General features: G+C 42.0%; 1 protein-coding gene across 1 annotated transcript in view; it reads right to left on the bottom strand.

The window, feature by feature from the left end:
• CELF2 (CUGBP, Elav-like family member 2) overlaps nucleotides 1–17,210 on the bottom strand; it is a 260,680-nt gene that overhangs the window by 77,799 nt on the left and 165,671 nt on the right. The window contains exon 4 of the mRNA XM_009882952.1: nucleotides 120–168. Within this exon, the coding sequence (XP_009881254.1) occupies nucleotides 120–168 (49 nt within the window). The remainder of the gene's footprint in view (nucleotides 1–119; nucleotides 169–17,210) is intronic.

The raw sequence follows: 17,210 nt of genomic DNA on the forward strand, positions 1-17,210 counted from the left end.
AGGGAAACTGCCTCATATAATTTTCACCACACAAGCAGTAAAGCAAAAACTCTCACAAGGTTGTGTTTGCTTCAGTTTAGAGAGAGTCACAGTTAAGGAAAAATAGATTAAACACATACCATTTGACTTTTCACTATCTGCGGGTTTCATCTGAATAGGATGATGCATCTAAAAACAAAAACGAAAAAGAGTAAGGCAGGTTGGATAGTCATAAAAAAATCAAGAATTGTGTTTTTAATGAAGGGCTAAAAAGATACATGATTAATATTAAACATGTTGAAATGATATAAATTCAAAATATCACTACATTATAGGCTCTTAAGAAAAAATAAAATGGTAAAAGAGCATTTTATAACCAGGAAGATTAAAAAAAATAGATCATTGGGCCCACAGGACTCATATAAAACTTTAATTTGCTGCATCTAGTTTCAGAAGACCTCTAAAGTTACAGCCCTCATTAGTTTATGGCACGCTTGGTTTCTGTTTTACCAACTTTTTTTCCTTGAGCGCAACCACTGCCAAAACCGAGATGGAATTTTCAAGTAATTTAAGAGCTAGCAAGCATTTCAAACATACTCAGAGGAGTTGAGTTTGACAAATGAACTTTCCTTGTAATTAAAAAAACATGTGCTGATTCTTTCAGGACTGAAGAGGAAGAGACTCGTGCATCCTATAATAGCTTCCTAGAAATGTTTAGTATCTTTTTTTTTTTTTTTTTTTTTAAGAATACATTATACATTCATTCATAAAGCTTCCAGCACAACATGGCACAATTCTGGCTTCCACAAAAACTCCTAATACTTTTTGCTTTTCAACCCCTTCCTCCATTAATCTCCCCCTCACCGCAAACAACCCCAGTGCCTGTGTCTGGCACGCTGCGCCGCACACCACGTGGCGTCCCACCTCGGCACACTCGCCATGGTGTGTCCTCAGCTTTAGTTACTCAATCCTGCTCCCCCCACATTGAATTCTTGATAACTCCAACAAAATGTTTTATGAACGGTGTTTTCTGTTGTTTTACCACAACAGTTGAGCTCCCTCTGATCAGTGCGTGGCATTTCCACGGGACATTGGTTATAGCCAGTGCTGTGTCCACTGTGATGGACTCAGGGAAATTTTGTTACGGCTTCTCAAAAGCTTTCAGAACTGACCTTACATTAAGGTTTAATGTGGGAGATGTTTAAGCATTGCAAAAAAAAACCCCACTTTTATTTTCTTTCATAGGGCGCTGCACAATTGCTGGGATTTGACTGCACAAACCTTCCGGCAGCAGCAGAGCCACTGCCTGTTCTCTCCTCAGCAAGTCCTCACCATTTCATTGAATGTGTAGAAAAAAATCTAGGCTCTTCTTGCTATTGTATTATTTTTCAGTGCAGCAGAGCCGAGTATTGCCTGAAAATGTCAGAGGCAATTCCCTTTTTTTTTTTAATAAAAGACTATTATGGCAAACTTTGGGAAACAAAACCAGCTAAACAGGAGAACATCCGTGCGTGCATATCAAATGTGCTTTCAAAGCTGCACAGAAAACCAAATTTGCATTGCTTTTGGTGGAGTCACTTAACCTCCAGGGACACAGTTGCTAGATTCTTTAGAAGATATAAAATATTGCTGTGAATGTTTCTGTAAGATTTGCTCAAAGTCCAGAACGCTCCCTGGCCCCGCAAATCAATGCATTCCTTGTACTGCTTGCAAAACTCCCCACTGTGCCTGAAGGAAAAGGCAAAGCCACAAGGTAGATGTAGTCACCAGGATGCATAAATTGGCTTCAATTTTAACAATTCTGTTCTCTTTGAATCATTTGTTTCCCAAATGGACTTTAATAGCCCAGCACTTGTCTGCTACCACTCTTATTCGATCTAATTTATAGAAAAAAGGGAACTTCTGTTGTACTCTATCTTCTTTAACTAGTGCTTAACATTTATCCTGGCATCAACAATACATTGGGCACTGCAGGAGACTTTGAATTCATGGGAATGTGATGCAGCATGTCCACTCAGCAAGCAAAAAGTGAGAGAAGAAAAAAGGTGTAACTTGCTCCACGAGCCCGTTGCAGGTATTGACGTCTCTGCGGAGCAACAGAGCGGTGAGGAAATAGAGGAAAGAAAATGGAGTATTGTAAATTTGGGAATATGCAGGTTATAGAAGAAAAACCCAATGCAAATCCAGACCTTATGCAGACAGAGAATCATAGAATATCTCAAGTTGGAAGGGACCCATCTATTGCTCTATCCAGCTGCATTTATATGTCCCTGAGTGGAGATATTTTGAAGAAAGGCAATTCTAACAATGTTAAAACCCTGTCACTTTTCAAGCTGCCTGAACCAGAGACGCCAATGTTAGACCAAATTCATGTGAAGAAGTTATATTTGCAGCCCAACGGTCACAATATAAAGATCAGTGTTATCTGATAAATACAGTTACCACGTCAGAAATCATCCTCTTGTGTTACGCATAATTACCCCAAGTTCATTAAGTCAGTAATCTGCTATGTTGGCAAAGCAAGAGGCAAGGTGTAACAAGACGCTTCAACTGGGTTTTGACTTGATTTCAAAGGTTCCTGCTAAAAAACCCACGGTCCAAATTCTCTTCATGCCAGCAAGCCGAAGTCAGGATTGATGCCATTATGCTTAACAAAATTATATCGGTGCAAAACCAATAAAAGCTTCAGATCAGGCCTGGAGGGTTTAAACCCAGAATACCCGTGGCAAAATGGATGTGATACACAAACACGGCTTTGACGAAAAGGAAGGTGGAAAAATACGTTACTGACAGTTTCCTAACATGAGAGGGCTCATGTTGAAGCTTGTTTAACCCTGACCATCACCAATTGATACGTTAACAACCTTTAACACTAGATTCAATAAAACATGCCATTTATAACCTGAAATGGGTTTTACAGAGTCACTGGTTCGCATCTCATTATTAAACTCATTGCTGACCTCTAGAGACAACTGCCGTGACAATACATATTATAAGCTCTCTACCCATAAAATATTTAAAAGTAAGTGTAAAAAAGAAAAGAAAAGAATGAATCTCAAAGAAGTGTGCAGTGAATAAGAAAATTAAAGGGGTAGAGACAAAGGCTAAATAGGTACTATCCTTTCACTCTACAACAAGCAAAAGAGAAAATAATCTGTGCGGTTTTTATCTCGCTTGTATAACTGCAGGCTATAAAATAATAAAATAGCTGTGCTTTCTGAGGCCCTCCAAAAGATTATAGATGATATAAACCTGTTTCAAATTAGATGCCACCCACTAGAATCATGTCATCTCCTGAAATGAAGGATTTCATGTCTTATCAGAAAGCTGTTATTGTAGCTATACATCACAAAGCCATACACTTATGGATCTCAAGGTAAGTGATTTCTCAGTATGTCATGTTGTCACACAGAAAAAACAGGAAACATTTTCTTCCGTGCTTGAAGAAAGCTTTGTGTATAAAAATACAGTATTTATGAATGCACAGTTGCAATTAATAAATAGGCAAGAGTGAGAAATTACCTGCAGTAAATAATTTGTAGACATTAACATCATCCTGTGCTCAGACCCTACAGTGGAAGAGAACAACGCAGCTCTCAGGCAAGTGCTTTCCGAGTGTGGTCAGCTTCCCCTGGCAAGCAGTGTGCATGGGGACATCGAATCCGGACTGGAGAATGGGCTGTAAGGAATAACCTCTCCTGGGCAACATTTTAGAGAGCTCTGTGGGATGTAGTTGTGCAGCCAGTCATGGCACAACCTACCTCTCCTATACACGCTCCCTATCCATAGGTGTCAGAACACACCATCACCGCTGTTTCGGTGCCGAGAGCAGGGCAATGGCTGTTGCCCGAGGCGGCGCCGTGCCTCGCGGCGGTGCTGGCAGCAAAGCGGGGGCTCCTTCCCCTGCCTGTGCTGCCACAGAGGCCACGCAAAGCCTGAGGTCAAGCACGTCACCGCTTCTCCTTGGGCGCATCCCAAGTAGGGGTGCTGAGCTGGTCCACGGGAACCAAAAAGGAAAAGAAACAGTTGTCAAACATGCAATCCTGAAAACCCCCTGAAATCAGTGGGAATCTGGCCGCTGGCTATGTTGAGGGCAGCAGCAGGACCGAGCCATGGCCTAGAATTACAATTGACTAGCTACATCTTTTTTTCCCCCCCTCTTTTTCCTGAGTACATCCCACCGTATGCAAATATAACTTCATTAGGGAAAAAAACACAGTCAAGAAACACAAACACCTCTCACACGCATGCATCCTCTCCAGCTTTAGAGCTTCAAAGTCGTCTTTTTGACAATAATAACGCTACCTATTTACATTCTTGTCAAAGCCATGTGACATCTGCATGGGAGAAAACAAGCCGGCTAAGAGTCTATTTCTGGCAAAAATATTGCAAGGAAATTAGATTAACCTGGGTGGAATTCTATCTGGGAATTTGGAGTCTGTCGTGGTGATTAAGTCATCATTTCTGTCAGATTACTCTAATCGGCTGTCAAATACAATTCCACAACCCCATCTGTAACTTGGCATCCTCGTTATTCAGTCGATGTTACCTTCTGTATACAAAACAAACACCAAACAAGGAGGTGTGTGCAGCCTAGCATTTAGCAGAGTCATTAGCTGTGATTACTATTGTGTGCTTGCACATTGCATGACTCCATCAGTTTACCGCTTGTTTTATTTAGTCAGGGGATGCTTCCAATCAGGTGTAATCTTAAGCCTGGAGCGCTAAGGGTGAATGGGGAAGAACTGTCTCCAGGCATGGCCAAGCATGGGATTGGCACGCTCTGAGTCACCAGCGCGTCACCAGCAATTGCTTAAATCGCATTTCAGAGCTGTCAGCATATTTGGTGGAAAGGCTTTTGGGCACCCGCTTTCCATCCGTTTTCTGAAGAGATATTTTCTGATGTTCCAGGTAGGTTAAAGACTTCCCGTGAGCAGTCATTTCTGCGAATGAAGCACGGTTTGTAGGCTGAGGCAGTCAACGCTCTAAATGATCTGTATCATCTGGTTTAATAAAGGTATTTTGTTATATATGTATGTTTGTCTTACAGAGGACTTTGGTGATTAAAAAGCAGGAAATGCCTTTCAGTGAAGATGAAGGAGCTGATGGGCTCAATTTGCTGCAGCTGTGTTGGGTCTGTGAAATTCAGGTGCCCTCAGCACCTCTGAAACTCTGGCCATGTAATTAGACTATGAAAAATCATTATTTTATAGTCCATTGCAAAAAACACCTTCATACATGATTAGTACATCTATTAGCAGCTTTTATTCTCCAGTCGTGCCACTGCAGACTGCACGTGCCTCTCTCCTGTCATTCCTCATGCCTTGAGGAAAGAAAACCACTTGTCAAGAAAGGACCATGAATGCACATAAACCTGCCCGTGCCTTCACCCAGCTCAGAACGTCAGTCAAAGACCACCTCCTAAAAGTCCTCCAAAGTTAAGGACAGTGTGCCTTTACACCACGGGAGTTTAGGGGGTGTGCGTGGAGGACGTTATCCATAACTCCTCACTCCTTACCATTCCTCTCATCATCTTTCTAAAAACCCTTTAAAGCCATCAGCAGCTTTCTAGAGCTCTTAGCCCTCTTTAGACCTCTCCCCTTCCTCTCTTCCCTGTCATCTGTCATGACTATAAGTTTCTAGCCATGCTCCAGCTTAGTTTGTCCCTTACCTGTCACCCTTGCAGACTGCATTGTGGGGAAACAACACAAAATTGAGCTACACCTTCCCCCAAGCAAAGGGTAAATTTGAAGAACTTGGGTTACTCGGGCAACATCCAAACCAAACAAACGGCAACAGGATTAAATGATGACAGCTTGCATGTATCTTGTCATTTCTAGCACTTCGGGAATTGCTTCTTGCTAGCATCAATCATTGTTGAAGCCAAAGGGGACTTCCTTCACATTTTGTACATCTCAGAATTGTAAAATGGCAGGAGAGAATGTGGGAGAGAGAAGAAGAGATGTCAGACCTCAATAAAACCCTAATATTCTTCTTGGCTGAATGATTATATAAACGTACAGACCTTTTAGAACCAACAGGAAAAGTAAAGAGGAGGAAAATATTAAGGAGCAACAGGGACAGGCTAAGGACATGGGAGAAGAACCTAAAGAGGCACCAGCACGCAAATCGGTGGGAAAAAATTTACGTTCTTTTCCTAACTCTGGTCTGGGAATGAATTTAAAGTTTTCTCCAAGCTCCTGATCCAATTAGTGAGTGCAGCTTAATTAGACCAGTAGTCCAAGGAAAAGAAGAACCCAAATCTCTACCTGCCAGGTTCCTGAACACCTTCACTGAGTATGGACGTCAGGCAGGAGTATATTGACCTACCAGAAGACCTGACCTACCAGGGGAAGAAGAGAAAGCGGTTCACAAGCACCAGAGAATTAAATGATCTTCAGTGTCTTCAGAGATCATTGTTTTTCCGGATTACTATGTGCAGAAACCTCTACACACACACCCCAGCCCCTCGTTTCAGCTCTTAGCTCCCAAGTTTTTCAGTAGGATCCTTTCGGAGGAGCTCTTGAACGTATTTCTCGCATCACTTCAATGCCAGCTGGTTTTGCTTTTTTAAACCCTTGTGACTCACAAGTACTACAAGTTTCCCAGAAGTGAAAGAGGTGTATTTTCCTATCGAAGAGAACTGTTTAGAACGACTTCTCTAGGGTCAAACTAACTTGAATTACACAGTCAATATCTGGCTACAGCTTCAGGGAACTTCTTCGGGAACCGGGGACAGTCTCTGAGGCCAAATAAATACTAGTGAATAAAAGAGGCAAGGGACCTCTCTCTGGCTCTGAAGAGAAGTGGTGTGGCACAGCTTGCATTTACACAGCTATACTTTTCCTTCCTCTCAAAACAGGATGCCCTTGTCCATACTGCCTGGTGGGAACAGTGCCTAGCCCATGTTATTCCCCCAGATACACCCACACACCGCTCAGGAAAGTGCTCTCCGGCACCGAGACCATTGCCGTGGTCCTGCTTGCTTTACTGGCACAGGCAAAGCTTTGGATTCCCAGTGTTGGTTTAAGTCATTTACCTTAGTTTATTCACAGGTAAAAAGAGCACAAATGTGCATCCATAACATAGTCTCTCACAAATAAATGCAAAGCAGTAGCTGTAACTGCCTGAGCAATGGCACAGCCGGAAGATTGTTTGCTGTCATCCTTTCGTAAATCCCAATTTAAGGGATTTAAACTGTGTTAGATATTCATACAATTTTAGTAGCGGAAGAATGTGGTCTGTTACTTGGCCTCCTAGATTACTCTCAGACATATATATATGCGTACTTTGGAGAGAGAGCGAGAGGGAGAGAGGGAGGGAGAGGAGGAAGAGAGAGAAGCAGGAGAAAATGAATATTGCTGGTGGGTGCCAAATATAGTTCATGCAGTAATGCATAACATCATTATTTTCTATTTAGAGCACAGAAACAAGCATATAGCTTGCTTAAAACAAGTTGTTTCTTTTACCAGAGAACACTAAAACTGCTGAAATTCAATGCCTTTTGGAAGCTTTCCAACTCAGTCATTTGCAATCCACTACACTCTGTGTTTTAAATTCAAGTTAAATTGAACATTAGCTTGAGTGATGAAAAACAATGCTGCACTTTAAAATAGTAATAATATACAGTGATCCCTTCCGCAGTCACCCCTGCATCCTGCTGTTCCTCCCGTACGTTTACTAATTAGGCTATAACACTTGATCTCTTTTAAAAGTTATACCCTCATACAGAAATGAAAAAGTTGGTGGTCTTAGAAGTGACAACTTCACTTCCTAATGTACAAATAACTACCGTTGCTCTGTTAGCAGTTCTACTTCATTTATTTAATTCCTTCATTTCTTATCACCCACACAAATGGCAACAACTCCAGGACACATGCGAGCCAAGCGGAGTGGAGATAAGGAAGGGGAGGTACGACCAAAATTCTCTCTTCAAAATCACATGGAAACCAAAGTGATTAACTATCTTTTCTTCAAACAAATGAGCCTTTACAGAACCTATTCAATCCTAAAAATAGACATTAAGTGGGATTCTATATCTTGTTGGGAATAACGCCTTGGGGATATTTTGCATCATCCATGCTTAAAAAGCAAACCCATTAGACATCTGAGCAAAACACCCGATATTATTTTAACAGCAAGAGTTATCCATCTCATCTGCAGCGGCAATAACTTCTGTTGACATTTTGCCAATTGAAGTTTGCATGCCAATGGTGGGTGTCCGTGTCCCGTGTCCCCCCCCGCTTTGCATTAAAACGATAAGTCACAGAAAGATAACAAAACTCTCTCTGTGACATTAACTGAATGAGTTTTAACACCCATTCAAGGTAACCGCGAGGAGCAAAAATTACTGCCCACGTTTCTGAGCGGAAACCGAAGCGCGGTGAAGCGGCGACTTGCCCAGAGTCACGCAGGGAGGCACTGCGTGGCCCAGAATGACTACCCGAAGGGAGGTAGCCAAGCTGCCCGCACCACAGCGGAGCCTGAGCTCCTCACGCTCTAATTGATTTCTCCTCCTAACACCACTGCGAGGTGCTTACTGCTGCTCTCTCTTTTTAGCAGAAAGGGAGATGATGGGGGGAAAAGGCACAGAGGCTAGACGTGATCCATCTGGAGCTATTCCACAACCAAAGCCAAGTCTCTCAAGCCAAAATCTCGTAGTTTTATCACCAGGCATAGGTAAGGCAACAATGAGCGGCTGTACTCCACACAAGCCTTTTTTTTTTTTTTTTTTTTTTTTTTTTTTTTAAAACAAAACAACTCCCTAGATACCCTTCTCAAGAGGTAATGTACGAACCTGAAGCAGTGATCCAGGATAGCTGGAGGAACCAAATGCCAGCCAAGCTGTCATGGGTTTGGGACCTCAGCTAATAACTAATGCAGCCTCGCGCTGCATTGTGTGGATTTGCCCAGCATGACCTAAGATGCCCGGACTCAATTCCCAGTATGACACAAGCCTTACAGTCAATGTCTCGCTGGACATGACTCAAGTGTTCTGAAGCCGCACTTTCTTCCATCTTCCCAGTCGGGCGTTGGCTTCCAGAAGTCAACAGGAAGTTGAAACTTAAAAAGGAGTACTTTTCCTTCAAATCTAAGAGCACCATCCCTTTCCACTCTCCCATACTAATATTTGGGAAACAGAACCAAAGCAAAGCCAAAATACGCTAGTTATTATCTCATGTCCTACGAAAAGTCTTCCCACCTCACATGGGAATAAAACAGAAGTCCCATAACCGTCCCAGAAGGGGAAGGCAGCACAGCAGACGCTTGTGCTTACTCGAGTGGTCTGCAGAGGCATATTGCACATTTCTTCTCCTAGTAAAAGTCAAACCCCCAGCTTAGGAACCACTGACTCCTGACAACATGCTCAGGGAAATTTGCCCCTATCATTTATGACTTTAGGATCTTTGAAGACTCAAGATGATGTTCCCATCATTAAAAAAAAAACCAACCCTCTCCTGCTGCCAAATGGAAGTCTTCAAGTAGCTCAGGCTGTGGGCAGCATTTTAGGATGCTAATGTTTGAGCCAGGTCCACACAAAACTCCTCTCTTTCCACATAAATCCCTCTGATTCCACATGATTATCTAGGATGACTTTTAGAAATTTATCAAGAAAACAATGCAATCCTCTTCCCCCTTCTCTTCCTCCCCCCAAAAACACAATCCCAAACAAAACCAAAATAAATTCTCTCTTAGGCTACCAATGACCGTGAAGAAATTTAGTTTAAATGAAAGGTTTTTAAAAACATGCAATGGCTTTTGTAATGCAAAACACAAACTCAGCTGTGACTGAGGGCATGACTACCAGGATATTAAACGCTTGTTTTGCAGAAGTTTTATTTTAAGATTTACGATGTTCTGTGCTTGCATGTACTGTCTCCTCTGTGAACTATGCTTTGGGAAAACACCATGTGATTATGCTCAGCAATATCCTCTACCTTTGCCAAGCTGAAATTCAGGAAATAACCCTTTAAAGGGAATGGCCAGCAACAGCAAGATTTCAGAAAGGCAAAAAAGCATAGTCAGGGGTCCTCTGTTTCTCTTACGACGTTATCTGATCTACCCTTATCTTCTCCATTTTTGGCTTTCATTCAATAAGAGAGAAACCAGCCTCAACCACTCCCTCAGCTCCACATCAGAGATTTTTCTGTTCATTTACTAAGTGGATCTTCTGCCTAACTGCAGTATGGAAGGTCACCTTGATCCAGCAATGCACTTGGTCTCCTCTTCTGACAGAAACTCGAGTCTATTATTTGGTACAAACCTCAACTTCTAGGCTATGGGACTTTTAATTTTTTTTATGTAAAGCTTTTTTTATGTAAAGTTCTTATTGGAAAGCTTTCATGTTTGCATTACAATGTACCAGCAAGAACATCTTCTAGCTAAAAACTGTGATTGAGGTAAGTCTAAAATGAGCCCCCAAAGCATCCAAATTATAACTTCTTTTGAAATTGTACCTTTTAAATTAGAGCAAAGCATACAATTTATAGAAAGAGTTGGCACCAATGTGGGGCTGCCGCCGTTTTCACTTAGTAAAGGTGCAGAGTCGTTCTGAGTCCAGAATACATGTCTTGGTTCAGAATTCCCACCTCTCCAGCAGTTAGCCAGGCAGACAAATTCCTCCCTGTTACCAAACACAGACTAATCCATATTTCTTCAAAGGTCAGATATGAGCCCCAAACTACTTGTGAACACACATGCCTCTTTAAATATTGCAGGGAATAGCCAAAGCATCCAGGTAGAAAAGGGGTTTCGAATGAAGATGTCAAAAATCTTTCTCTCCTGACTGAGATCAGCTGGGGTAAGTAGCACAGTTTTATTGTTTAACTGGCAGAGCCATAATATTTTACGCCAAATGAGGATATGGCTCATAAATTCTATTTAAGCTCTCCATGAGCTGAAGTTACAGGAATTTTCCACAACTATCCAGTATCAGCATCCAAATAAAAGCTCTCGGTGTTATGCCAATACTCTGCAGTGGCGAAATAATCTGGCTGGGGAAAGAGAATGAAAAAAGATAGCTCGATATTTGATCTGTCCATGAAAACAGAATGTTACTGCAGTCTCCAGCCACAAGCACACACAAACACACACCGTCCACGCGAAATTGCGAACATCTAGTTGTGTATACATACAATTACAAAGAGCAGTAAGAATCACATTAAGTAACGATGTAATTTTTAACCACCCTTTGTATGAACTCATTCTCTTTAATTTTTTAGCACCTCTCTAGCTAATGTATTTTGCCAGTGCTTTCTTTGGGATAAGGAAAGTAATTTTTATTCATACTAAACATGCAGTATACATTTATAATGTTAATCTTAAGGAACTCTAATGTATTTAAATATTTCCCTCAATAGGTGCTCGGGAAGTTAAACAAACAAAAAAAATAAATGGACAACATTAGCAGAAACATATATTTTTGAAGAATGAGTCAGTTCCAGCTGGCTGTGGTATTTGGACCGAGCTGTGATTAAGCTTTCATTAGTAAAAGGGACAGTATCAGGAACAGTAAGGCCAAAATCAACCTGCCTCCACCCATCTGCAAAGCTCTCAACTACCATCTGACCCCAAATATGAACCTTAATGCATTTTTCCAGGGACTGGGCCCCTTGATTCCCTTGAAAAAAGCACCAACATCCCTCATTTACTGACTATAAATGCCAGTATGTGAAAAGCTGTCTTCTCTTATTTATCCTTTATATTGCTATTCCACTCAATTAGAAGTTTTCTCTGCGTTGTGCCCCACGAGTAACACCTTTATGCACGACTTGCCTAAAGGTCAATGCAATATCTCTGCAGAGATGGCTTCGGGTGGAACAGCTGGAGGCCACGGAGAGCTATCAGGAAGGTCCTCTGATAAAACCAACTGAGCTCAAAGCTCTTACATCATTCATCCTACCTGCTCCAAAGGTAGCATTTGGAGCTACTGGAAAGTCTTGAACTCCCAGTTTCTCAGCGTATGTTATTTTTTCTGAGCAGCCTGAGGGCTGTTGCGGCTTCGGTGAAGCTAGCGGAGGGCAACCAAAGCACAGGGGAAGACGGCATGGGTGTAGAAAAGACATTTTCACCAAGTCACACCCTCTATTTTTGGCTCTCATGTCAACAGGGAGGAAGACAAGTGCCAGACATGAGAGCCGTTAGCTATCAGGCTACTTTTAAACTGGGATAAATTCATGTCATTCTTCGCAAAATGAATCGGGTCACAAGAGGCAAGGGACACGCCTGCCTGAGCAACCCGCAGAGCCCTCCAGACACAAGCGTATAAGCACAGCATTTAAACTGACTGCAGCTCTTACTTACCAACATCTTTCTTTTTGGTTAATCATATATTTTTGTACAAACAGGAGGATTCTACATTCACAGAAGCATAGCAATTTCTTCCACTTCTTAGCAGTTGCAGAAATGAGAGATGAAAAAATCCAGTAGCTCCTCTCAAATGACTTAATGCCAATACAGGATTACCACCTATCATATATTTTCTAATTCTTTCCTACCCCAAATGCCCCTAAGGATTGGGATTTAAGTTTGTTTCTTCCAGAAGATTATTCTAATTGGACAGATACTGTTTTTTCCTGATACTTGATCTAAGTTTTACTTCACCTCTTACAACAGTAAATCCTCAATTCTGTGTACAATCAAAAATAATTCCCATTTGTCACTGGCATTTGAGCAGTACTTGGCCCTGGAGGAAATAAATGCACCATCGACATCCATGCTGCTGTGGATGCTTGGTGAGGTACTCCCGCAACAGCATTTATCCTCTGTATTTCTTGCAATATTTGAAATAAACGTACTGTATAATAACACAGCACATTTTCCTCTAAGGTCCTGTTATGAATTGCCCACAACATAATGTTAGTCGCTGTCTGGCGGATACTGGCTCAAGTGATGGTCTAGAACACAAACTCCAATTGTTTGCGCCATTCACAGTTGAATGGAAATATAAAGGTATCACGTACCTCGCATCTCTGCATGAGGCTGTAATCCCATTGAGAGATCCTGGCAGCGGTAAGGAACACTCGAGTGTTTTGTTTATTTTCACGGTGGAATTACAAGCTTCACTTATGGAGGTACCTGACTTTCAGTTCTTAGTTTAAAACACATCTTATCTTCTGATTAGCGTCTTATTTTCCACAATCTTATTTTCTTCAGCCCAGAATCCTATGTTCTCTATCTTGAAATCAATGATAAGGCTCTATTCATACTTTCTTAAAGATCGTTACAGACTTCCAATTATTCCTTTCAGACATGAGCTGCTTTTTTTCTTTCTTTCTCTGTTTTTTTTTTTTCCCTGTGTTTCTCCTTCAGAAGAGAAAATTTCCACTCGCTGCAACTTGTAATGGCTGCAAGTGGGATTGGGTGAGCATTCCTAGAATGAATGACAGAGGCAATGTATTCATGAGATTCCCTGATACATTGCAAATTCCTTTTGCAAAGAAGCAAAGTTGCTTATTCTAACCCCTGCTTGTGTACCCCCCCTCCTGCGATGGGAGATAGCCCATCTCCGAGTTACAATAGGGCGAGAGCTGGGATTGACTGCGGACTGCTTTAATGCCACTCTTAATGACAACTTGTGAAGATTAGGAAGTTGTCAGAATCAGATATCAGCAAAAGCTCCAGCTTGCTTTGTGAAGTCAGTCTGAATTAATTAATGGGTAGCTTTCCTTTGATATCGCTTTGATATTTGTCTGCAGCTGGATAAAAATCAACCACAAAGGAAGCTACATTTTGTTTACCACTGCTTAAGACTCTGTTTAGTTCAATGTGATTTTTTTCTTTTGCAGTTTTTGCTTTTTTAACTTCCCTGGCACAAGGCAATAGAGATAGGCTTCCATTAATAAAAGGAGTTATGGTGGCATGTTTTTCAACGACTGCTTCTCTGCTCCTGGAGATACTCAGGCTACATTCTGGGAGCAAAGCCATTACTGATTTCAGCAAAGCTGCAAGTGAAAAGATGGACCATTCCAAAAGGAAGACAAACATTAGCCTTGCCCACTCTGGCACTGCTTCTCCCATTAAAAGGTGCTTAATCCTTTAATGATACTTTCTCTCTGTTTTAGAGGGTGCTGATCCCTTGCTCCGTACACTGACAGTCTGAAAAATAAGCTCTGCAACTCGGGGTCTTCCTTAACTTCTCAGGGTGGGAATTCACACCCAATTTAGTGTCCCTAGAGGTTATGGATGTCTACCATGACAACCAGATAAACACGTTTGTACCCCAAAGAGGTGCTTACACCCAAATGAATCCCTGAGTATTTCTAGCGGCCCCAGTGACCCTGCTGGCAAGAGGAGGAGGGATTGCTCTGCCCACCACAGGGGAACAGCAGACGAAGAAGTGACTCTTCCAACTAAGGTGAAGAAGATGATCGTTTGTTCCAATGCTCATCCATGACAATGAGCAAAAAATCAATTACCTCTCTGGGTCTGCAAAGACTATTTTAAATTAGGCAGAATATAATTGGCCAAAGTGTGTTATTAGAGCAGGAGGCTCAATCAAGGCACCCAGTCTCACCTGGTTTTCCAGGACATATTATGGGGTTTCTAACAACCACAGAGAAGAGTAAACTTAGGTTTTCTCTCTCACCGTGTACTTTGGCACATACAACAGTGTGGTGTATCTAAACAGTGTGGTTCATTACCCGATTGAGACGGGAGAGAGCTAGCTAGGGATGCCTCAGCTTCCCACACCACCACGGGAGTACGAACACTAAATGAGCCGACGCTGCATCCCTTCGACAGCAATGCACAAAGCCAGAGACCACACAGCACGAGGGCTTTGAAAGAAGCAGCGCAGCTCACGGGGTTGGGCGCGATGGCAGAAGGATGCTGAACAAACAGTCTCTCTGTTATAAACATGCCGTGAAGCCCAGGCTCTTTCGTCGTAACATAACTCAGATCCACGAGTGCCAAACATTGCTATCCAGGCAGGTAAATGGCATCCAAGGGCACCTCTAATGATGTTACTTCCTGATGCCTGCAACATTGTTTATGATTTGCTTTTCTAATTTCACTACCGTAGGAGCAGACAGACAGCTAGGACGGCTCCCTGAACTAGTTTTTCATTATGAAGACAATTTAATAGCTTGTGTCATGGTGCTAATGAGGCTGACTGAAGCACCTGTACTTTCTGTTCCGGATAGCAGAAAACAGCTAACACCAGCAGGAGGATAAATAGCTGTTTAAGAGAGTGCCTAGGCTATTACCCTTAGCTAAGCATCCCACCTAAATCTTGGTGAGCCTTGCAATACCCTAGAGTACTCCAGTGACGGCCTCTCAGTTTTGTTCAGACCTCTCCGTTCTGAAGTGCACAGCAAAAGGTTCTTCAGTCAGTGATTTTTGGGTACCCAGCTTGAAAGCCATATCCTCACTGAATAAGATGTTCTAAGTTGGACATTAAATTCTGGAGGCATTTTGCAAAGTGATGACCTCAACTGTCCAGAGCTATGGAAATCAGAGGTAAAGCCCAGTGTCACACGCCAGAACAGTTTGGCCTTTTGGGGATGGGCTTCACATTAGGGAATTTTTCTGAGGTTAAGCCAGTATTATGCGTTACTTAGTTTCCATCCCAATATTATTACACTGCAAAGCTGCACAAAAAAAAAAATCCTGAACTACTCCAAAAAAACTGTCTAAAAAAGCCAGCGTGCATCTAATTGCATTTGCAGCTGGGCTAATGCGCTCCGGCTTCGCAGCAGATCTGCTGCACCAGGGAAAAGCAACAGTCTGACAGGAACGGCTCTGCAACAGCTCACTGATGCCCACACCGAGCAGCTCCGCACCCCCTGACGTAGCCCAGGGGTTAGCCTGGGGCATCAGCCCCCCCCGCCCCCCAAGTAAGGCAGATCGAGGTTTACCCTCCTTCTCCAAGTGCTTCAGGTCAATGGATCTTCCTGCACTTCCCTATTCTTGGAAAGTGTCTTCCAAATGTTTGAAGCTTTTCCAATTAGTAAGAATACTTATTAGAGCATGGACTCATATCCAGATAGCACAATTTTTCAGTCACTGCCCTCGGTACTAGGCAACCAAGTGCTTTTACTTGCTTTCTCTCAACTCCACGAGAGTTTACTATTTTCATACACAGCTTCAAGAGGAGAAACGGTGACCTCCAATCTCAACTAAGTCCAGTGGGGAAGGCTCTGTAAGGCCAATTCAAGTTAAATCCTTGCAACATACAAGCCAGATAGGATACGAACTGCACTCTCCTGCACACCAGAAAGCTTTCCTAATGATCAGGCTGTACAGGAAGGTGAATCTGCTCCCCATCCTTCATTGAGAAAAAGAGACAATATAATTATGAATTAAAGTTTTTGCTCAATTTAGAGAAGTTTATTTTCACTTAGTCAATATTTCCCACTCCCTACACCCGCACAACACCATCGTACTGCCATTAAGCTGCAAGTTCACCTGCTTACGGGGATTTCACTGGGCTCCTAAGTCACTTTTTACCATTTTGGAAATTCAGGGCTGGTCATCTGTTCCATCTTTCACCGTAATGGTAGGTACCAACCCAACCTTTCTACTAATGTACCTGAATTTAGTGAAAATATTGATTTTTCATTTAAGAGGCAAAGTCAGTGCAACTTTTTTTGAGGGCAGAGGTGGAAGGGGTGTATTTGCATAATAAAAAAACACTTCTTCTGAGCTGGACAAAATGTACCATCAAATGGTTGCATTTGCATAGTATTTTAAAGGAAGAAATGGGCCAGATTCACTTTCTCAACATCATTCAATGTCTTATAGCTCAGTTCCTAGGAATAGGCGCTCCCTGGGAATTCTCTGCTTTCCCATCTGGTTATTTTTATCATTTAAACAGTTCTAGACTTTTCGGATCCTTCATTAAACAGCTTTTGGCCATGCTATATGGGTACTGAATTAGTTTAATTTGTCATCATAAATCAATCACTCCAATCCCTTAACTAACTTAATTGCTCTTTGAATTCCCTTTCTGTTTGTCAAAATCTCTCAAAGTCACTGATATCTCATATTCAGGCTATTATTCAAGTCATATTGGATGATTACCTTTTTATTACAGGTAATTTTTACATAATGTTCACACAGTACTGACAACTTATAAGGCCTAAAGCAGAGAAGGGAACTGGATATTAAAACGCTACTCCAGAAAGGAGCGTGCCAGGATATTAATTAGAAATGAGCTCATGATGTAAAGCTAAAATCAGAAATATATTTGGTTTTTTGCTTCTTGTTGGACAAACGGAATTTTATCAGAA

The sequence above is a fragment of the Charadrius vociferus genome, unplaced genomic scaffold (assembly GCF_000708025.1).
Source record: "Charadrius vociferus isolate BGI_N301 unplaced genomic scaffold, ASM70802v2 scaffold32, whole genome shotgun sequence".
In the NCBI taxonomy this organism is placed as follows: domain Eukaryota; kingdom Metazoa; phylum Chordata; class Aves; order Charadriiformes; family Charadriidae; genus Charadrius; species Charadrius vociferus.